Source organism: Plecotus auritus (assembly GCF_963455305.1).
Source record: "Plecotus auritus genome assembly, chromosome: 9".
Classification (NCBI taxonomy): domain Eukaryota; kingdom Metazoa; phylum Chordata; class Mammalia; order Chiroptera; family Vespertilionidae; genus Plecotus; species Plecotus auritus.
Window position 1 is genome coordinate 149,718,460 of NC_137783.1, and position 23,265 is coordinate 149,741,724.

At 44.2% G+C, this 23,265-nt stretch overlaps 1 protein-coding gene across 14 annotated transcripts in view; it reads right to left on the reverse strand.

Moving 5' to 3' along the window:
* Positions 1-23,265, reverse strand: part of LOC308257445 (RNA-binding protein 14) — a 45,689-nt gene that overhangs the window by 14,480 nt on the left and 7,944 nt on the right. The window contains exons 1-4 of one of the 14 annotated variants that reach the window (XM_080687045.1): positions 14,168-18,519; positions 12,801-13,223; positions 8,395-9,145; positions 5,559-5,993 (exon numbers count right to left, since the gene is read on the reverse strand). In XM_080687045.1, coding sequence (XP_080543171.1) covers positions 8,403-9,145; positions 12,801-13,212 — 1,155 coding nt within the window. In that variant the 5' untranslated portion in view covers positions 13,213-13,223; positions 14,168-18,519 and the 3' untranslated portion in view covers positions 5,559-5,993; positions 8,395-8,402. Of the gene's footprint in view, positions 1-5,558; positions 5,994-8,394; positions 9,146-12,800; positions 13,224-14,028; positions 22,625-23,265 lie in introns of those variants that run through there. The other 13 variants (XM_080687047.1, XM_080687048.1, XM_080687046.1 and 10 more) reach the window with 13 other exon arrangements.

Here is a 23,265-nt window from a genome sequence, read left to right on the forward strand (position 1 = left end):
GGTTTCTGAATTAGAAGGAACCATGGGTGCAGATTCAAGTATCAAGCTTTCATGGCCTCTTGGCCAGATACAGCTTGTTTAAGCATAGAGAAGAAAATTTTGGGCTGGAGACACACATTTGGAAATCTTTGTGATCTAGACAGTAAAGCCAAGGGAATTAGTGATACTACTTAAAGAGGAACATGGAAAAGAGGATAGAGCCATAGACTCATTTTTATTGCCCTGAAAACATGTCAGATTTTTTTTTTTTTGCCTTGAAAACTCAAATCTACAGTTGGACAATCTGGAGAGGAATAGCTGGTGCAAATGCTAAGGGAGGAGGGGCCTGGCGTGGCTTCAATAGATCTACAAAAAGTCCGTCCAGTATAGTATGGCTGAAGCTCAGTGAGCAAAGGAGAATAGAATAAATTTGTAGAGCTAAGAGGAGGAGGCAGATCACAAAAGGCTTTAAAGGCTTGTCCATGGACTCTGATCCTTAGTCTAAATGAAAAACCCAGGGGTAAGGGGGGGTGGGGTGGGCGGGGTGTGGATAGAAGGTAAAGAGGGAATAAATGGTGATCAAAGACTTGACTTGGGGTGGTGAACACAATATAATATCTATACTAATAAAAGAGTAATATGCTAATTAGACCAGGAGACCTTCCGGACAAAGCCATGGTGGTGGGGCCGAGGCAGAGGTGATTAGAGGCAATCAGGCTTGCAGGGGAAAGCAGTTGGGGGCGATCAGGCCTGCAGGGGAGAGCAGTTAGGGGGATCAGGCTGGTAGAGGAGGGCAGTTGGGGGTGATCAGGTTGGCAGGCGAAGGCAATTAGGGGCGATCAGGTAGATAAACAGGATGGTTAGAGGTAATTAAGCAAGCAGGCCAGCGGTTAGGAGCCAGTGGTCCTGGATTGGGAGAGGGATGTCTGACTGCGGGATCAGGCCTAAACTGGCAGTTGGACATCCCCTGAGGGGTTGTGGATTGGAGAGAGTGCAGGTGAGCTGAGGGGAACACCCCCACCACCGTGCACGAATTTCGTGCACCAGGCCTCTAGTCTATATAATAAAGAGCTAATATGCTAATTAGACCAAACAGCAGAACCACCGTCTGGACAACCTTCCAGATGAAGCCGGGCCTGTGAGGGCCGGCTGAGAGGGCCGAGCCCCTTGCATGAATTTTGTGCAATGGGCCTCTAGAGTGTGAGTGTGTGTGTGTGTGTGTGTGTGTGTGTGTGTGTGTGTTGCATTACAGAATTGACTGTACCGCTGAAAACTGTATAATTTCATTAACCAATGTCACCCTGACAAATTCAATTTTTAAAAATTGATTTCAGAGAGGAAGGGAGAGGAAGAGAGAGAGCTGGAAACATCAATGATGAGAATCATTGACTGATTGCCTCCTACAAACCCCACACTGAGAATTGAGCCAGCAACCAGAGCATGTACCCTGACAGGGAATCGAACTGTGACCTCCAGGTTCATAGGTCGACACTCAACCACTGAGCCACGCTGGCTGGGCCAATAAATTCAATTAAAAGACAAGCGGGGGTGGGGGATAGCTGTGACATTATCTGATTTCTATTTTTAAAGGATCACTCTGTCTGTTATATTGACTAGATGGTAGACAATGTAGAGCAGGGAGATCAATTAGGAAAGAATTTAGGAAATCCAGGTAAGAGATGATGATGGCTCTGACTAGGGTGAGAAGTCGAACTGACAAGATTTCCTAGTGGACTGAATGGGGGTTATTCCCCCAAGTTTTTTGGCCAGAGTGACTGAAAATTAAGTTGCCATAACATGAGATGGGGGAAAGGTACAGGGGGGTGGGGGGGGAGGGCGGAGGTGTACAACGACCAGAAGTTCAGTTTTATACAAGTTGTGTTTGAAATATCAGACACCCAAGCAAAAATATCAAATGGGAAGTAGGATATGAGGCTGGAGGTTGGAAAATGTGAACTGGTGATATAAATTGGGAATTTTGTATACAGAATTGGCATGTGAATCCACAGGATCACCAGAGACCAAAATCTGAACCACGGAGCCTCCAAAATCAAGAGGTCAGAGAGGAAACAGTAGAGGAAATTGAGAAGGTGGGAAAACCAAGAGGATCGTGTCTTGGAAGTCAAATAAATTAAGTGTTAAGGAACATAGTAATCACCTATGTCAAGATACTAATACCAAGAATATAAACAGGTAGATGAAGACTAAGAATTGACCAGGGACTGAGGGGATTAACTGCAAAGCAGCACAGGTGACAAACATGTTCTATATCCTGACTGGGGTGATGGTTACACAATCAAAATATGTCAAATTATACTCTTAAAAATTGTGTAATTTATGAAAAATGGCAATAAAGCCATTTTTTAAAAAGCACATCACATAATACTCCCCTGCTTAAAAACAATGTAAGGCTATTTCACTCAGAATAAAGGCCAAAAAGGCCCTAGATCAGCTGTGGGCAAACTACGGCCCACGGGCTGGATCCGGCCCATTCGGCTGTCCTATCCGGCCCGCGGAGCCGAAAGAGCGGAGGGTTCTCTTGCTCTCCCCTCCGCTCCTTTACTTTGAATTTATATTAGTTCACACAAACACTCCATCCATGCTTTTGTTCTGGCCCTCCGGTCCAGTTTAAGAACCCATTGTGGCCCTCGAGTCAAAAAGTTTGCCCACCCCTGCTCTAGATGATCATCGTTTAACTATCCAACCTTCTCTTCTACTACTCTCTCATCACTCCACTCCTGCCCCTGGTGTCCTATTAGAGTAGCTCAGCTACAATCCCAAACCTTGGGGCCTTTTCTCAAACTGTTCTATTTGGAATTCTAGAAGTCTATTTGGCTCTCATCTCATTCAAGTCTGCTCAAATCTTAATCTCTCAATGAGGCTTGGCCACCCTATTTATTACAGTAATCTGCACACCTATATATTGCTCTAGCTCTCCCAAGCCTCTCTCCCTCTTCCTGTCTAAAATAAATAATTAAAAAAACAACAACAGAGAAACCACCACAATATAATGAGCATGATCTTTGAAATTTATAAAAAACAAAAACCTGACCATGTTATTTAGCAACATGAAATCACTAGCAACATTTCTGTGGATTGGAAGGGTTGTATAATAAGCCAATTAAAGATTGAATAGAAAATGTAAGGCAATAATTGGAAACAGAAATCAAAGAAAAAGCTTCTGAGTTTTGCTACAAAAAGGAGTGCGTGACCCAGTCTGCTGCTCCTTTGAGCACCCAAGATTTGTCTGACCTGCCCAGTGTCCAGTTTATCGCCCACGCTTCGCTGCAGCAGTCTCACCAACACAAAAACCCACGTTGACACCTCCTAGCTGACCTCCCACCTTACTCGCTGTCTTTTCATCTCTACATATGGCCTCCTCCTCCCACAGCTGCAGCTCCCCCAAGGGGGCCACAGTCCCACTGTGCAGCAGGACAATATTCAAGATGGTCCTACCAGGGTGTGCCATCATTGTCCGTGGACAGCCTCATGGTGGGCCGCCTCCTGAGAGATCAACCTTAGCAACATTCGAGCTGGAAACCTTGCCCACCAACTGGCTGCACCACAACCAGATGCAAAAAGATATGCCTGATGCCCTAGTCAGTGGCCAGCAAACTGCGGCTCGTGAGCCGTGGTTTGCCGCTCTGTTGACTAATGAGTTTGCCGACCACTGCCCTAGCTGGTTTGGCTCAATGTAGAGTCGGCATATGGACTGAAGGGTCCTGGGTTCAATTCTGGTCAGGGGCACATGCCCAGGTTGCAGGCTTGACCCCCAGTGTGGGGCGTGCTGGAGACAGCCAATCAATGATTCTCATCATTGATGTTTCTACCTCTCTGAAATCAATAAGTATATAAATACATATTTTTTTAAAGCAAGCTCCAGAACAGTAGGCATCCCGAGCACTTTACACCTTACAGAGTATCACACTATTTGTTGAATCAATGAATACTGTTAGTCTCCATCTTTTAAAACTTGCTAATCCCACCCATCAGACCAAGGAGTATATCAATAAAAGTTTATATTTGTGACAGGTCTGTCTTTTAAGAGAAAAAGGGAACAACCCTCCAAAAAGTGGTGGATAACCAACCCAACTAGATAAGATAAAAAAAACAAATGCAAGCAAAGTACCCAGCCTAGATATTCGTCATAATCTTAGTCATTGACCACTTCCGACCCATAGGAGTAACTATTTCCACCTCCAATCCTCTTTACTCCAACAGTTTTCCTGGAACTGTTATCTTAATCATGACCTCTTATCAAAAACAGCTTCCAGGTTCAGCAATTATTTGTATCCTGAGGGTAGAATAAGATTGTAACTGACAGAAAAATGCATTGGATGACACATGGATCACCTATCACAAGGTTTCACATAGAGCAAATATTCAATAAATTACAAGTTATATTAATACAGAGGTATTCCCATCTAGGGCATCTTTGAACTAGAATCAGGGTAGCATTTAGTACAATTCTGAAAAATCACCCAACTAAAGACAGCTTTTTCTTATTTTCCATCACTACAACCACTTTTCCTAAAGGCATGCCTAGCATACAGTAGGTGCTCAGTATTTGTTGAACGATTCTGGGAATTGCCATAATTAGGTACTGCCCTACTAAATATTAAAACTGGACCAAGTGCCGAAACCGGTTTGGCTCAGTGGATAGAGCGTCGGCCTGCGGACTGAAGGGTCCCAGGTTCGATTCCGGTCAAGGGCACGTACCTTGGTTGCAGGCACATCCCCAGTAGGAGGTGTGCAGGAGGCAGCTGATCGGTTTCTCTTTCATCGATGTTTCTAGCTCTCTATCCTTCTCCTCTCTCTTCCTCTCTGTAAAAAATTAATTAAAAAAAAAAAAAAAACTGGAGCAAGTATAGCAAAAATAAAATCTGGAAGACCGTCTATTTTCATAGAAGCACAGAACTAAGAAAGTGGCTGGCTCTTCCCTGCACTCACCAATCCATCCTCATTGTTAAATAATCTAAAACTCAATGTGAGGTCCTTTTTCTATGCCAATCATTCTAAAGGCTGTAAGTACAAGTAATGAGGTACTTGTGAGATTTTTGTCAGCTATACAAATAGATGGTGAAAGGTATTAAAAGGTGTTACTTACTGGCCTAGAAGTAGTAGAATGCTGTTGAAGCCATAAACCCCTCCCCCCATGACATAAAAAGTGAATGTTCCCTCAAAACTGTCCTTTTCTTAAGACCTCTGCCTTGGAAATAAGTCAAACTAAATGTATTGACTGGGAAGTTGGAATGGTAATAGTAAGGGGTGGGTGATGACTGTTTCTCAAGCAGGAAAAGACCTACAGCTCAAAACTACTAGTAAGCAATTAGTTTTACAATTTCAAAGGTGGACCGATGGGAGGAAGTCTTTACTGGAATAAGGCTGCCTGCCTCGGTTCTTCTGTATTAACCCTTCTTTTACCTTTGGCACTGTTAAGTCTATCTACAATAAAGAAAATAAACAGTGATGTCCTCCCAGAGCTGAATGTCAAACTTTACATCCTCCTCTCTCTTTTCCAGGGACAAATAACCCAGACATAAGGCCAAACAAGAACTCTCTCAAAGCACACATATTCCTAAGTTGAAAAACCATTTATTTCACTGGAAAGAAAAAACAAAGTGATCCAACTCTTTGTGTCCACCTGCCACAAGCCTTTGGGCCAAAGACTCAGAAGCAGTGACACTCTCATCAGGGTCATTCCCAAATCCAACTCAATTGGAAGCAGGAGGTGAGGAGATGGCACAGCCCCACCAGTTTCTGCACACAACGAGGCCTGCTAGGAACAGAACATGAATGGGAAGCTACAGAAGTATTGAAGGACAGGAAGAACAGGAAGATGGGCAGGAAAGAGGAAAAGAAGAGGTGGTCTGAACTTAGCAAGGTAAATTAAGGTCCACGATTCCTGAGGGACTGAACGCACAGAGCCGAGAACTTCCCGGAGACGGGGTACCATGAAGGGCGTATTCTCATGCACAACCGCAGCTTGGAATTTCAGCCCACACACATCCCACCTGAAAGAGAGCACAATACAGGGGCTTTACAGCAAAGCTCAAAAGGCCTTTCCCACTTAAAACCTCAAAGAACATCTCTACAAAGTCTGATAACATGACTTTGGTAAGTTTACTTACTTGTACCCATCTACAGTATCACAATACTCTCTAAAAATGAAAAAAGCTTGAAGACCAGAGAATAACTAGGAAGGTCAAGCAATCCCAGACTGGGGCTTTTCTTTAGATTAAATTGTAAATTTTCTTTCATGAGAGTAGGCAAAGAATTGCATTTCCCTTGATGTTAACGTTAGCATTCCTGAGATGGTAATTCCACGTCACCAACTGTATGTAGAAGGCAGGGAAAATGGAAAGGTTTCAATTAGCCCTCTAGGGTAAAAACTCAAAAGTATGTTTGAATCTGGGAGTTACTACCAAGGTCTAAGTTAAAAACCATTCAAAATCGCAAAAGCAGCATCAATTCAACAAACTCTAAGACCTGAGGGCATCCCACTCTGCTTAGTGAGGAAACTAAAAAGAATGTACTAGAGGGCATATGTAAACTACACATCAAGTTTCTTTTCCAGCCCTGAGTGATTTCCTACCTAATAACCCTAGGCAAGTTACATACCTTCTGCCCAATGTCTGGGGCATACTGGGGAGTACTCAAAACAAAAGGGCATAAAAAAAAAAGGGCATTATGAATCACCCTTTAATACAATAGTAATCTCAAACACCTAGAGCCCAAGCTGGCAAGCATCACAATATTCTCAAGTAAAACCAAATGGATCATGGGGCTCAAAATGTGCAGATATAGGAAAACGCCAGAGGACTCAAAGTAGAGCTTGTTGTTCAAGAGGATTAAATGCCCATAACTAGTGGGAAGATGAAGGGAGTGATCTACTTAAGGCAGTGATTTTCAGCTCATGGCACACATAAACTAATTACTAAAATTCTGTGGCACACCAAAAAATGTACTTTTTGTCCATCTGACAAAAAATAAAGGTATAATTTTGATTCATTCACCCGGGACAGTTATCGTTGTGCTGGCTGTTATTTCTTTTAATTATTATTATTTGACCATCTAAGGCAGCGGTCACCAACCTTTCGGACCTCATTGACCACACCATTCCTTAAATCAACAGTCGCCAACCTTTTGGACCTCACGGACCACCGGTTGGCGACCACTGATCTAAGGGAAAAAGAGGTCAGTGCCCCTGATTAAATAGTCAGGTATTTTCGTGTTTTTAAAAGTCTTGAGCATATGGATTGAAAATCACTGGCTTAAAGCAAAGCTCCCAACCCTGGAGAATAAAATTAACAGGTGGCCGAAACCGGTTTGGCTCAGTGGATAGAGCGTCGGCCTGCGGACTCAAGGGTCCCAGGTTCGATTCCGGTCAAGGGCATGTACCTTGGTTGCGGGCACATCCCCAGTGGGGGGTGTGCAGGAGGCAGCTGATCGATGTTTCTCTCTCATCGATGTTTCTGACTCTCTATCCCTCTCCCTTCCTCTCTGTAAAATATCAATAAAAAAATATATTTAAAAAAAATATATAAAAAAAAAATTAACAGGTGTATACACATTATCTTTCTTTAAGAAGTGGAGAGATGTCAAATCTAACCTTGTGGGGACAGTTTGTAGAACAAAGTAAACAGGTTCTTACAGGATAGATTCTAAGATAAAGCAATGGAATGGGTGCACTCTTCAGGAAATGAATCTTGAGCTGCGTGGATTAGTGGGTTTGAGTATATGCCTCAGATTCCTTATTGAACTCAATTTTATATATTAAAGGTACCTTTTTTCCTCTCTGCCCCAACCTAACATCAAATAAGGTTTTTTATAAAGCTCATAGTGGGTGAACTGTTCAGGAATGTCAGAAATATGCTGCTTCAAGATTGTGATGATGCCATTTGGGTAGTCTTCATAGTAACTGGGACTTGAGCAGTGATGACCAGTTAACTATACAGTTATTGATTTTATCACTACAGGTCATATCAGACCTTTCACACAGTACAAAGCAGAACAGGAAACTTCAGACCTTAGTAATGTCACATACCTAGGAATTTCAACAAAGGCTCTGAAAAAAAAACAACACACCTTAGTCTAAATGTCTGGGTCTTAGTTTCAGTTCATTTATAGCACATAGGTGTGACCCAAGATTCATCACACCATTCTGTTTTTCTAGACACAGATAGAATCAGATGGACTCCCACTACCAGGAACCCTGGAAAAATAGCCATGAGTGGTAAGGGTGTTTACATATTTCAGAAAGTTAACTAGTTAGGACTTTTTCCTAGCCTCTGAACCATGCTAGTAACCTTACCTTAATCCTGCAAAAGCAAGCAAGCAGAGCAGCCTAACTGGAGCCTTTAGGCTGTAGGAGGGACGGCAAAACCAGAACAGGTGACACCCCACCGCTCTCACCTCAAGCTTTAAAAGGCTGAATACCGCGCCCGATCTGCGTACTGCGCCCGATCTGCGTACTGCGCTCGATCTGCATACTGCGCCCGATCTGCGTACTGCGCCCGATCTGCGTACTGCTCCCGCTCATACCGGGCCATGTTGTACAGGGAATTCCGCGCGGCTGCTGAAGCTTGGGACAACTGATTGTCATGCCCGTAACCGTAGCCCTCTCCAACAGTGGGGACTGGGGCTGTAGCGCGACGCAGGGGGCTCCGATCCCGCCCGTAATATGAAGTGGAAGCTGCAGTAACAGCAGCAGCGGCTGCTGCAGCAGCAGCAGCTCCTGAGGTCGGCAACAGGTGTCTATCGTAGGGATCGAGAGAGGTGGAGGTGAGGTGATTGGCCATGGCTGTGTTCTGGACTTGTGGCAGCTGGGACAAGGTCTGCTCTGCGTAATTATACGCGGAGGCAGCTGCAGCCGCCACTGCCTCATAGGACCGGGCAGCACGGCAGCGCTTGTAGTAGGCATCGAGCGCTCCGTATGCGTTGTTGTAATACAATGAATCCCCATAGCTCATGGTGTAAGGTGTACGCACTGCTCCATATTGCTCATTATATTGCTCGGTAAAGTCTGCCACTCGGCCCGAACGATCTATCGGACACTCTTTGGACCAGTGCCCCTCTTTCCCGCACCGATAGCAGCCGCTCTGGTCTCCCATCCCGGGCGCAGTCCTAAGCCGGCTGGTGGACAACTGCACGTGCATTCGTTTGCCTTGAAGAAACAGACGCAAGAAGGGTTGCTATCACTCTTAGTCATAGCCCCAGCCCCTACCCCCGACACTGGTCATAGCAATGGTTTTACCTAGACAATGCTAATGCAGGACTCAATGCCAAATTTTTTTTATAAAGTCCAATAAATAAATTTAACATAGTGACCTGATTTCAGACAAAGATTAGATGAAGAAATGTTTCCACTCTAACACCTAACACTAGTGTAATGCTTAAGAAACCACTCTTGCACAAAAACAAGTATCTCATTCTATACCAAGTAACTGTGCACAAAAACTACTCTGAACAGTGGACCAATGAATGTCAAAAGAAATCACAAGATTGCTCAGCAAGATTCTGGAACTTCCATCTTTACTATCAAAGGCTCTGATTTCATTAAGCAAAGGAATGCAAAGACTAGTCCTCCCAGACTTCCGCCCCACTCCAAAATCAGAGGGAATAAAGTAAGACTCTAAAGCTATCCCTAACAGAGAGTGATCCAGCCTTGATCACTGAGTGTGATAGGCAATTTTCAGATTTTTGGGAAAAACATTCATGAACTGGGGGAAGAAGAGTGAAATACAAGTTGAAGGACTGCCCACTCATTAACTGGTTCTGCTATTCATCCTAACAAGGATACTTGACAATCTGACAACTAACTTCGATGACCCCTAGTGGAATCAAAGGAAACAGGGCAGGAAGTTCACAAGTTGCCTGAATTTTTTAAAAGATTATGAAAAATATGGAAGGGAGGATGAGAAAAGTGAATAACCAGTAATATTAGTCGGTGGATCAATCTGTTCATTTTAGCAAGGTTAAAGTACTTTTTCCCCTTAAACTAGGGATCTGAAATTCTAACAATATGCACTTATTACTATTTTTTGCCCAAAACTACAATTTGCATTCAGAAATGCAAAAAATATCACTTCTGAAAACCTAACCAAAAACAACAAAAAAAACTTTTTTGAAAAAGTTTAAATTTAAAAAAAAAAAGTTTTCACTTTTAAACCTTTTCACAGAAGCAGTTTCCACCTAACACAATCTACCAATTTAATGGTAAGCAAAAGTCCAGCAAAAACTTTTTAATGCAACTGGCTGTGATGCAACCAAACATGCAGATGTCAAAGAAGTGAATGGTCAGAACCAGGGGAGAGTCAACAGGTCATCTGTTCATCTAACATTACAGAACGCAGTAAATACACAATTTCACCTGCAAAATTAAAATTAGGTTCTGGGAGGCTAGAAAATGGAAAAGAGGTGGAAGGACCAAAATACTAAAAAAGCCCTGGTTTACACATTGGTAAGTGTAGTTTGCAGGTTACGAGTTAAGATATGCAATTAAATACATGAGTGCTTTAAAGTGCTAACCTGTGTCCCTCTGGCATTTGCCCACAGGGCCACTTACAAAATCAGAAGAAATAAGTGTGTAACCAAGGGACCAAACAAGTACATCCAAGATATATAATAAGATTATTAAATGTCCTGAGATAAGCTAGTTTTTAAAATATCTATATTTTTTATGACAATAAATACAGTTCATCCTTTAAAAAAATGGGTTTGAACTGCGTGGGCCCCCTTATGTCCACAAAATGCAAACCAGTATTGTCCCAAGAGCCAACTGTATTTTCAACTGAGGATGGGAATCCACTTATGCAGGCCAACTGAAATTATACTAGGATTTTCGACTGTGGAGTGGGCCAGCGGCCCTAAGCCTCGTGTTGTTCAAGGGTCAGCTATATACCCAATATTGAGAAACTGAAATGGGAAAGGACCACTAATACATAATGCTATTCTACATAAAACTACTAGGCAGCATTAAGGAGAATGGCAAATAGTAAGAAAAATAGGACAAGAATAACTAAGTATAGGTAGCAGAGAGCCTAGAGTTCAAGTGCTAAAGGATTTGTCCTGAATCAATCTACTGTACCTCCTTACACATAACTGCTACAAGCAGACACCACCTCTTCTATGACTGCACTTAAGTATAAAGGAGTGTCCAAAAATTAGGTATCAGACCACAAATCCTCCACAAGAGCAGCGTTTTCTCCCAATTAAGTTGTTGACACAAAATAATTCTCAACTTACCAATTAAAAAGGAAAACAAACTAATCTCTAGAGACCTGTGACATTTCTCCTTAATTATTAATGCACAGCCAACACTCACAATTACTTGGGGGAATGATGATCAGACCTCCAGCTCTAAGAAAGGTCCAATTTGAGGGAAATAAATAGCAAAGATAGCAGCAATTACTCTTAAAAAGAGAAGTTCTCAGGAAAAGCAGCAGCCACTACCTGGTTTGGACTAAAAAGGTTGGAATGTAGGTTAAAAGTCTAGCAAGGAGTTGTGGGAATAATCCAATAACTTGGAAGCAGTTACACTCAAAGGGAAAGGGCTTTTTGACATTGGGGGCCCAAAGGGGGTGAAAGAAGAGTTAACTCACCATGGTTACCACCCCCTTCATGATTGCCACTCTTGGCACAGAAGATTAGATCTTAAATCAAGAAGAGACACCTTCCAAACACAGTGACAGTCCACAGCATCACTCATACTGCCCTCCAGGCACACTAAAACAATCCATCTAGTCAAGGCTCCAAGGTAACACCCATCTAAGTACTCTATTCATGAAGGACTTTAAAAGTCCACCCCCCCCCCAACCAGTGAAAAAACATTGCCATTACTGTCTCCCCCCAGTATCTCAATACCTCCTCCTCAGAAATCCTGACATTAGTCTTTTAATTGTGGAGTGGCCTCATCTTCAAAACAGAAAATCTTGGTAACAGCACCAGGAGCAACCGTAGCCCTTTAAAGACACATGAAGGGTTCAGGGTTCGATTCCAGTCAAGGGCACATGCCTGGGTTGCGGGCTTGCGTGCTTGCTCCACAGTGTAGGTGTGCAGGAGGCAGCCAATGATTCTCTCTCATCATTGATGTTTCTATTCCTATCACTCTCTCCCTCTCTGAAATCAATAAAAATATATATTTAAAAAAAGACACCAATTATCTAAAGACTAGTCATCTTTACTGAAAAATTATGAATTGGAATGAGATGGAGAGTTTAACAGGGATTCTACTCTTAAACGTGTTGCTGAAGCAGCTTTTGCCAGTTTCTTCGAATAAAAAATGATGCATAATTCTGATACAGGCATACCTTGCTTTATCATGCTTTCAAGTATTTTTTCAAATTGAAAACTCTCCACCACCAAAAAGATTGCAACTCGCTTTGACTCTCTTTATTGCAGTGGTCTGGAACTGAACTGAGCATCTCCGAGGTATGCCTGTACTGTGCTGAGGCAATAAATTCAGAGTGAAAAATTGCAATGTGCTCTGCTACCCGCTCCCCCCTCCACCCCCAAAGACAACATCACTGGGCAAATCTTCAGAAGAAAGGACTGCTGCACTAATAGGCAAAAAAAAAAAAAAAAAAAAAAAGCCTTAGGGGCTCCAAACTAAAGCCAAGTGGCTTTTCCTCCCAGTCTTGATTTGCCTAAGGTAAAGCCTCTAAATCCCAAGCATTCTTTTTAGGTTCATTACTTAATCTTTACCATCAGCCAGCCAGCCACCAGCTGTATTTCTCTACCCCAAACCCACCCTTTACTGATCCAACCTATTTTCTGCACACAGCCTGTGTTCAGCCCTCTTTCCAAAGAAGGTGGTTCACCTTGAAACTCTGTGTTGTCAAGGCCCCTGATGGCCTCGACGGCATCCTCTGCCCGCTCCATGTGTACGAAGGCATAATCTTTCACGATGTCACATTCGATGACTGGACCGTACTCCTCAAACTTGGCCCGAAGCTCTTTGTTGGTACAAGTGGGACTGATGTTGCCCACATGTAACTTTGTGGAGGTTTTGCTCTTATTCTTGCTGGCTTCCACATTGATGTTCACCCCGTGCAGCTTGTAGTGGTGCAGGTTGCGTATGGCATCTTCTGCCGCCGTTTTGTCCTCTATGTGCACAAAGCCGTAGTTCTTAATGATGTCACATTCCAGCACCTTCCCATACTGCTCGAAGAGTGTGCGGATCTCCTGCTCTGTGGCCTCCCGGGGCAGGTTTCCGATGAACAGCTTCACCATCTCGACACTGCCTGGATGAGAAGAAACAATTTTAACAAGACCTCAGGCCCACACCAATTTAAAAAAAGAATACTGTCATCTTCTTTCACTCTAACAAATCTTTCCAAACAGGGTTCCCTTTCTCACAAAACCACCTCCAAACAATAACAAAGGGAAGTGGGAATAAGGAAGCCCCCTACAGTACGGGCTACAGACCTACTAAGCATGAGATGAATGTAATAGAGGGGCCCTAATACACAAAGGATTTGATAAGAGATAGTTTCAAACGGGAATGGAAATGAAAGCATAAGTGCAGCGCTACGGGAACTGTGGGACTGGGCTTTTCTATCCATTATAAGGATAGTCAGAAAACAAAGGTCTAACTGCTGGCTGGCTGGATTGACCGCCTGAAATTATGAATTGGCTCTTCTCATAACCGAGTAGCCACCATTTCCGGAAAAGTGGGCCTTATAATAGCTAGGTTTTTCGAGTTTCCTTTGGAAGGAGTGAACGGGCTGACTAGGGCCATAAGCGAGGGGGTGAGAAAAGTACGGGAAGCGCTGGAGTGCGTTCGGAACGCCTCTCCCCGGGCTCCTGCAGAACGGAGAAATGCGTGGCCAGAAAAGGGGGGCTCCATACTCGTGAGCCAGACACCAGTGTCTCGGGGCCAGAAAAATTCTCGAACTCGGCTTGCTACCCCCAAGTCTACGGGAAGCGCGGTTATCGCGGTGGAAACCTCGAGGCAAGAAGCCGAACCAAGTCGGATACAGGGCAGGGTGGGAGAGAGCAAGGTATTCTCGGAGGAGGTCGTGGGGGGAAGGGACGCACTACGCTTACCGCGAAATGCCGAGCACCGAAATCGGCTGTTACCGGTGCGGAGGCCACGACCCCACTAGGATACTCCTGAAGCCCAAGGGAGTGAGAGAAGATTTAACAGAGCAAAATAAAGACAGTGGAGGGAGTCGGAGTCTCTCACCCGCACGGGAATCAGCAGGAACTCTTCCTCGCGGCGCCGATGCTTCTGACAAAACGCTAAAATGGCGGCAGTCGCAGCAGTGACTCTGGGTAGAAAGGGGGAGGTGAGCCTACCACCGATTGGCCACTCAGTAAAGTAAAAGGCAGGCGTTCGCGCAGATCCTCTTCCTGATTGGCTGGCATGAATGCCAATTACCTGAGAGGCCGGGAAGAGGTGGAAACGTCAGTAACGCCAAGTTCTTAGGCGAAAGCCAATGAGCACCAACCTCGCGAAGCCGAAGTCACTGATTGGGTAAGAGGTTGGCTTGCGGGAGGAACTACGAACGTGGGGTATGCCCGCGGGGCTCGACCCGCCATTAGGTGAGCGAGTTAGGGCCCAGGTGTGGCGGTCTTTAGCTTCAGGGCGCCAACTTTGTTAAGCTTCATTTCGCCACTTCCTCGTGCACACCCTGACAGTATTCCGCACTCTATTTTGCCTTCTACTCCAAATTTCTCCCTCTAACTCCCCAAAACACCCCTTGCAGCCCGGATGTTGCGGACCAGACCTTTATGCAGACCCAAAAGTCGGTAATAACGAAGCGTTTCACTTTAAGAAATCAACCTCCTCCTTTGACCAAGATCCATCCTGTTGCCCTGGAGTCCCGGAGTTACCCTAAATTAAAACTATGTTCATAGGTGGTAATAAAAGGAACTCTCTAAACGATTAATGGACGCAGGTTCAATTAAGGGGTAATGGCCCAAAGATCGGCCTGGTTGGGGCTGCGTTACTCAGGAGACACTGAGAAGTCAGAGAAGTCAAGTTCCCCGAGGAACCAGCCTCCTGGAGTCCAAGATGAAGAAGCAGCTTCTGTGTCTGCGGCCATGGAAATTGAGAAAACACCCACCCTGCCCTGAGAAAAAACTGGAGCAGAAAAGTTTTTTTATTTTATTTTATTGGATGCCATCAGCCAGAGCTGGAAGTTTAAAATCCTAGAATGGACCTTAGAGAGAAGAGCCTAATCACAACCAGCTACAAACAAAATACAATCAAAATATTCTCCAGAGGATCCAGTTCCCTCATCACATTTTCTTTCTCGTCCTCTGGCTTCTTCACATAAACCCATATTCATTGAGCAAGCAATGACCCCTTTGCAAGGCAGCTTTTAAAAGAGGGAGTTGATAAGAGGGGAATGACAAATACGGGGTGGAAGAACTTAAAACATGATATAATCAGTGAATTGTTTAGGACAGTGGTCAGCAAACTGCAGCTCGCCAGCCACACGCCGCTCGAGAGCCACGGTTTGCCGCTCTGTTGACTAATGAGTTTGCTGACTACTGGTTTAGGAGGAAAGGGATCATCAGGAATGGAAATGACAACATACTACCATCCAAAGCAGTCCCCCCCAAAAAGGGATGGGGTCATAAAGAGAAAGGCAAAGCAAGGTTTTGGAAAATGGGTTTTAAAACCTGGTATAAGCCCTGCCCGTGTGGTTGAGCATAGATTCCCAGTCAGGGCACATGCCCGGGTTGCAGGCTTGATCCCTGGTGGGGATCGTGCAGGAGGAAGCAGATCAGTGATTGTTACCATTGTTGTTTCTCTCTCTCTCCTCCTCTCTGAAATATGTATCTCAAAAACCCTGACATGACTCCAAAATCAAATGGTGGAAAACCGGACAATCACTTCATTCTAGAGTGGGAAAGGGTAAGTACCTAAAAACCCCAAACTGCAACATTTACACGTGTGGTGGTCACTAATACTGATCCATTTTCATTGTGGACTGTGATGCTGATACTGAGTAAAGGCCGTATGATCAGTGATGAAGAAAAGCAATTCCATGTTGGTCAGCTGCATGTGTGCCCACATTTTGGAGGGGCCAGCATCAGGAGGTGGTTACAAATCATCTGGACAGGGAAATATATATCTGGTAAAAAAAAAATCCTCTCAGCACCTCTCAGTTTCATCTTCCAAAATATTTGTGTCCCAATTGCCCTGGACATAAACTTTCTTCCAAAATTCCGAAGTATATATGAAATCAACTCTATAAAACTAGTAATCTCTCCAAGTCCGCAGGAGACTAGGAATATATTCTCAGGATCACAATTTAAGCCAGTTTGTAAGACCACTGCCCAATCCCATTTCCCAAACCAATTATCTGATTTACCTTCTGAAAGGTCTCTAGGTTGTTACATTTGTTTCCTTTTCCAAGTTCTCCAACTGAGTAAACCACATTAAATCATCCCCCTACTTTTTAAAACCCATTGCAATTTGAAAACTTTCAAACTCACCCTACCCAATCTGGTTCTTGCCAGAATATCCCAATCTCTTTAACAACCACCCCCCAAGCCCCCCAACACACACACTCCTCACTACCACTCCCAACTATGTTCCAAAACACTTGCCTTTTGTCCCCACCTCAGACTGTAATGCTCTTTCTCCAGGGTCTCCACTCTCCATCCATCTAAAGACATTTCCCTACTCCAACCCTACCTTGGCACTCTATCCCATGTATCCAAGTTATTTTTCCAAATACTTCAAATCCACTTGAAATCCTTGTTTATTCATCTGCCTTCCTCTCACCTCTGTCTCACGCAAATACGTGTTTTATAAAGACAGGACCTATTCTTATTCCCTATGTCCAGTGTTAGAATTGCATCTGACACATGGTGGGTACTCAAACTTGTTGACTAAGTTAACGAATGAATGAATTCGTGTTAACTTCTTGATAACCAAAAGAAATGACTGGATTTTCAGTTAATATCAACTTAAGATGGATACTTATTTCTAAAAACAAGAAGGTGCACCCTAGCTGGTTTAGCTCAGTGGATAGAGCATTAGACTGCGAAATGAAGGGCCCTGGGTTCAATTCCAGTCGAGGACACATGCCCACGGTGTGGGCTCAATCCCCAGTAGGGGAGCGTTTAGGAGGCAGCACATCAATGATTTTCTCTCATCATTGATGTTTCTATTTCTCTCCCTTCTCCCTTTCTCTCTGAAATCAATAAAAATATATTTTAAAAATAAGTAAAAACAAGCAGGTGCCCCAAAGCCAGGAGGTAACCTATGCTACAGCTTTTCATCACCAGGATTACCAACTTGACAAATGCTGCAAACGAAGCTTTAGGTAGGAAAATTTATAGCTCAAGTATTTCCATAATGTTCATCTAACCAACTGTATTTTACCAAGTACTAAAGGAGCTTAATGTTTGTACCTGAAAAACGATTAAAGAATTTCTATTTTTATTTTTCCATTAAAGTTTTAACTAAAGACATCTAGTCCAAATCTCCTACCTTACCACCTCAACTATAGAAAATGGGATTGAATGGGATGTTTTAAAAGTACCTTGTCTGAAACATGTAGATGCCATTTTACTTATTTTTAATTTGCTGATCAGGTTACTAAGCCCCTAAAAAGTAAACTGACTTGTCCAAAGTCATCTAGAAAGCTGATGTTCTGTTAGAGTTAAGCATAATTATATGTTCTGGCTGCAGATCTTGATGGAATGAAAGAACCTGGAGCCTGGACTCTTGAAAGGAAAACAAGGGACAAGTCCAAATTTAGGGAGGGAAACACTGGTGGTGTCAGTTAAAATCCACTCAAATATGAGTAAGCAATCTGTGTTAATTTCATACCCTTAGGGGCAAATATAGTTTATACACCTAGTAAATAACTGGCTCCTAGTCCAGAAATGAGTTACTGGTCTAATAAGGGCTCAAATTATATCAGGGAGGTTCAGAGGGAGCCCCAATCCCACTCCCAGCTACACGCTCTTAGCTTCCCCTTAATGTATTCGCAAGCCCATTACCTTTCCTCTCCATATCCAGGAGAATCTGTTCCCAAGACAATGAACACTGTTGCCTGAGAATGGAAGTGGCCCAATCTGGTGTGGTCTAGTGACCTACATCACTCCTAGGTACCTTGCACTACAAAATCCACTGCCCTGCCCTAGCCGCTTTGGCTCAGTGGATAGAGCATTGGCCTGTGGACTAAAGGGTCCCAGGTTCGATTCTGGCCAAAGGCACATGCCCAGGGTGAGGGCTAGATCCCCACAGTAGGGGATGTGCAGGAGGCAGCCGATCAATAATTCTCTCTCACCATTAATGTTTCTATCACTCTCTCTCCCTTCCTCTCTGAAATCAATAAAAATAAATCCACTGCCTTCACTGTTACTCGATATACTGCACAACTACATCCAAATTCCTTTGCTCAGCTGTGTGCTCCACTAGACCATCCCTTAATGTTCTCTAGGGGCTTAATCACAAGGAACAACAACAGCCTGTAATTATTGGAATTAAGAGTCTAGGTCAGTGGTCGGCAAACTCATTAGTCAACAGAGCGGCAAACCGCGGCTCGCGAGCCACAGTTTGCCGACCACTGCTCTAACTTATTTCTATGAGATGGATAGCATATAATGAGCAGTGACTATATAGGAGAACCTATACTTGTGACATGTTCTCATTTGATCCTTCCAACAGTAGTATTATCATAATGTTTACAAGTCCTGGATGATTCAACTCCTTGATCCACTACTTTCTAACCATATGATCTTAAGAAAAGTTATTAAACTATAGCCTCAACTTATCCATTTATAAAACAGGTTTAGGAATACCTAATGCATTTGGGTTGCAATTAATATATGAAAAGCCCATGCTTCAATAGATGTTAGCTATTGTCCCCATTTTATATATGAGAAAACTCAGGTAGAGTTCCTGACATGTTCAAGATCACACAGCTACGTGGTAGAACCAGGATTCAAACTCAGGAAAACTAATTTTAGAGCCAACACCCCTTAGTCATTCTCTCGGTGCCAAGTTAGTTTTTAAATCAAATCCTAACTCCAAAAAGTTTTCTCTAATAACTGACTGCCCCATCTTCTCCTTCCTAACTTAGCACTCCCTTAGCATTGCTTATTACTGGAACTAGCTCATTAAGGTAGATCCTGCTTCCCTCGACTATAAATTCCTCAAGGTCAGTCCAAGGGCTCAGTTACCTCAATACTGTATTTCCAGCATGACAGACACAGTATTTCAAATGACTTAGAGCTAGACTTAAAGAACTAAGTCATTTAAGAATTCTTTTTTCCAGGAAGTCCAGATTCTACTTTTATGACCTTCTTATTTTTTAACTTTACTGTTTTTTTTTTTTAGAGAGAGAGATCGGTTTTTTGTTCCACTTATGTATGCATTCATTGGTTAACTCTTGTATGAGTCCTGACAAGGGATCAAACCCACATTGGGATGACGCACTAACCAACTGAGCTATCCGACCAGGGCTCCTTTATGACCTATAGAATTTGGATGAATATACATTTTCCACCTGCCACCCATCTTATCTTCTCTATTACCCACATTAAGTAGCATATCAGTCCATAAATCTAGGACATTTATTTTCATTATAACCTCAGCCATCCCACATTAGTCAGCTTACTTGGCTTAATAGAATAATATGACCAGAGAACCAACAGTCTGTGTATGGACTTCCACGTAGCTTAACTGATAGGCATGACTAGAAAGGTTGCCTACCCACAGGAATATCACGACCACCCAGTGATAATCCCATTATCTCCAGTAACAGGGGTGAGACCCCAGGTCTACTCCAGACAGGATTTCAAACAAGGTCCAAACCCCAGAAAAGCAGGTTGAGGAGGCTGGAAGCCGCTACGTGGTCTTGTTCCAGGCACAAGTGAACTAAAACTTCTCCAAGTTGTAGAGGTGATAGATACAAAAGTGCAAAGATCTGAAGGATGTTGGGAGCCCATATTCCCTACCCCTCTTCCCAAAACACAAATGTCTGTCCTCCTATTCACTCAACCCAACCATCTCCAAGTTATAGAACCCTGAAAATCAGAAATCCACAAAAAGCAAAGCATGAATGGGCTATAGGGTGAACACAGGTGGCATAATTTAAGAGAGGGAATTTTAAAACAATCTGCAAGAAAGAGGAAAGTGACAAATAATTGTAGCTTCTTCTGGCTTAAACAATGAGAAGCCTCAGGGCTGAGGCAGCAAGGGCATCAGCACTAAAGATGACAGGCAGAGTGATCATCTAGGCCAGGTCAACCTGAAGAATTTGGGCTAACAATACAGAACATCAACACTGGCCCCAAGAGCACATTAAGCAGTTTTTCATAGGAACCCTCACTGGAGAAAGGAAGACAGAAAGCCACATTGACAAACATTACAAATACACAGGCCACAATCACAGCCCTATAATCAATCAACTCTCCATTGTCCAGGGTAACAACCAGAGCTAAGCTTGTTAGCTAAACCCTCAGATCATCCACCCTCAGTGCAGAAAAGTGAGAAGAAAACTAGCAAACTCCCCCCCACCCCAGTCCTGCAAAGAAATTAAAAGGAGCAGCGAAGCACGTGAAGGCAAAGCAGTGAGCAGGAAAAAAAAGAAAAAGAAAAAATAAGGAGTTATGGTCCCAGTACCCCGAGATTACCCTAGTAAGCATCCACAAGAGCTCATGGTTATAAAGATCATCCATGTGTTTTGCCCATGGGCAGAGGGAAGACAACATCTGGGGAAAACTACTCTGTCACAGGCAAATTCACAAGAAGCCAGTGAAGAAGGCATAAGAGAACCTACCTGAACTCCACTTGACTGATATACACACCTCCCCCAAATTGCCTTTTCCAAAGGAACACCAGTAGGTTGCCCTGTTATCACCCTATCCAACCATTCTTCTTCCAATCATCCATTATTAAACATGAGCTTCCCATCTTATCCCTGGCTGGAATTCCCTAGTTTTTAGCCAGGTCCTCTAAACTTTCAGCACTTGAGTAAAAGTATAGAAATGGTCTTTAATTCCAGCATCCCTACTTGGTTATGTTTGCACCTCAACCCATTCCCAGAGTCTGTCTATCATGACAGCTTCAAATATAAACCCAGCAAGTAAACATCTGGAAACCCTAGTAAATGGAGATAGGCAAAGTGAGTCTCAGGTGACCATGATGATAGGGGGTGGGCAGGACGCAGGAAGGACACGCCATGGTGATGTTCAACAGGCAAAATATCAGGTCTGTGACCAGAATCTCCCGTACCTTCTTCCAACTGTCCCTGTCCCTTCTTTCTCCAACCACAGGGCAGTATCAGACACCAACATTACCTCCACCCAACTACTGGCTCCCTTCCATTCCCAATCCCAGCAGTCACTTGAGCCCACTGCCTGAAGGATCCACTAGTCTCCTAAGCGCCAAAGCAGCCCTTTCCCCACTTCTCACTTGAGAAGCCAAACCCCAGAATAACCCTGCTGCAGCACAGGTTGTTTCTCAACTGGAAACAAGTCAAGGAAAATGGTCACGCATAGGCAGAGAAAAATGGGCAACACATTTTCTGCATTGGGGTGTGATTAAATCAAGGTGAGGGCTGAAGAAGCCTAAGCAAGTTGGTCTGGACAATCCATTCTTAAAGATGGCAGACTAGCAGGACGACAGACTATGAGCTAAATCCCTCTGGGCAGAAGAGAAATCATTCTAATTTCCATGTCAAATCCCCTTCCTCATCTGCCCTGGGTTCTGTGGCTGCCTTCCCTTTGGCCATCATGTCTTCCTGGATGTCAAACTGGCTCCTCTGAAACTGAGTGCAATCAAGACAATGACAACCAGGTTTCCAAACTGCAAATTGCCCCAAGTTTTATTTGTAGTCCATACAAAAGGGAAAAAAAATTAAGTTTTTCTAACACCACCTACTTGGGGAGATAGGGAAGTGGGACTGTGCGGCTCAGCATCAGCTAGAACATCAGGAGTCGGTAGGAATTTGGACATAAACCAACTGACTATCCCAGCAGGAACTCAGTCTCAACACAGTCTAGAGGGACAGACAGGGTCCCCTGGACTGCTGGCACAGCTTGGCGTATAGGAAATGGTTAAGCTAACCCTTTCCTGGCCTCCCTCATATCTAAAAAGAAAAAGGCGCCGCGACCTCAGCTGCAGGTTGATTCCCCATCCAGACAACCTTAAATATCGCGCACAAAAATAAAAGGGAGCCAGGAAAAAATAAAAACATAAAAGAAACTCCCATCCTGGGGAGATGGGAGGCAGGGGAAACCGCAGATCTAGAGCCAGTAGCAAGATTTGCTGCTGAGGCGAAGGAACAAAGTAGGTTACTACCAAACACTCAAAAGGATCGTCTCCTGGGGAAGGCCCACATGGTAGAGGGGATGAAAAACCACAAATGGGAGAGGTATGGGCCAGTGGTTTTAACCCGGGTCTGCACCCTACCCCACTTCTCTCCTTCCCTCCCTGTAATGCCCCATCCCAGGACGGCCCTACATGCGGCGCTGGTAGCCAGAGTGCATTTGAGCTGCCCGCAGGTAATCATTATAGGAGCCCGAATAGCGTGCGTAATCGGAATGAGCATCGGGCAGGCGACGGTAATCCAGCGAGGACTTTGTCGGCGAGCGGCGGAACGAAAGCTGCGACTCTGATAAACGGCGGTAATCAGAGAGCTCGGCTAAACGCCGGTCGGAACCATACCTAGTCGAGAGAAGAAGACAGTTGGTGAATGAGACAATTGAGGGGAGGGCTCCAGGTGGGCATGGGGGAGATGCCAATGGGGATAGGGAGGGTGTGATCACACTGGTTTCCAACAAACAAGAATTTGTCAGAAGGCTCATCACCCAATCCAGGGCAAGAAATCAAGCCTGGTTCAACTCAGTGGGAAACCAAGCCCGCCACTGAAGCCCTCCCTTCTGAACTGGCCAAGGTGGATTTTGGTCTATTTCCCAAACCACAAACTATCCCCACCCTTGGGTCCTGTACAGAAAGACCGTGGTTGTTTACCAACAGAACGGCGGACGAAAGCAAGGTCCCCTACTTCCCACAGAGTGGACGCACCTCATACACCTTGCCTTCAGCCAATGAGTGCCAATGGGACTACTCTTTCAAACCTACCCCCACCAATGCCAGGACAACCACATAACAGGCTTAAGGATCCTCCAGACGGTGGGAAAGGCTATAGGCCACAGTCTTGCAGGCCGTAGCTCCAAAGGCAGCTGGGGCTAGCCTAGACATGTGACACTTTTCCCAGCCTTACTAGCTGGTACCACCCCAGGCTGAGCACTAGGCTCCACCTGAACCTTGGTGACCAGGAAAGTTTACACACATCATCCCCTTCA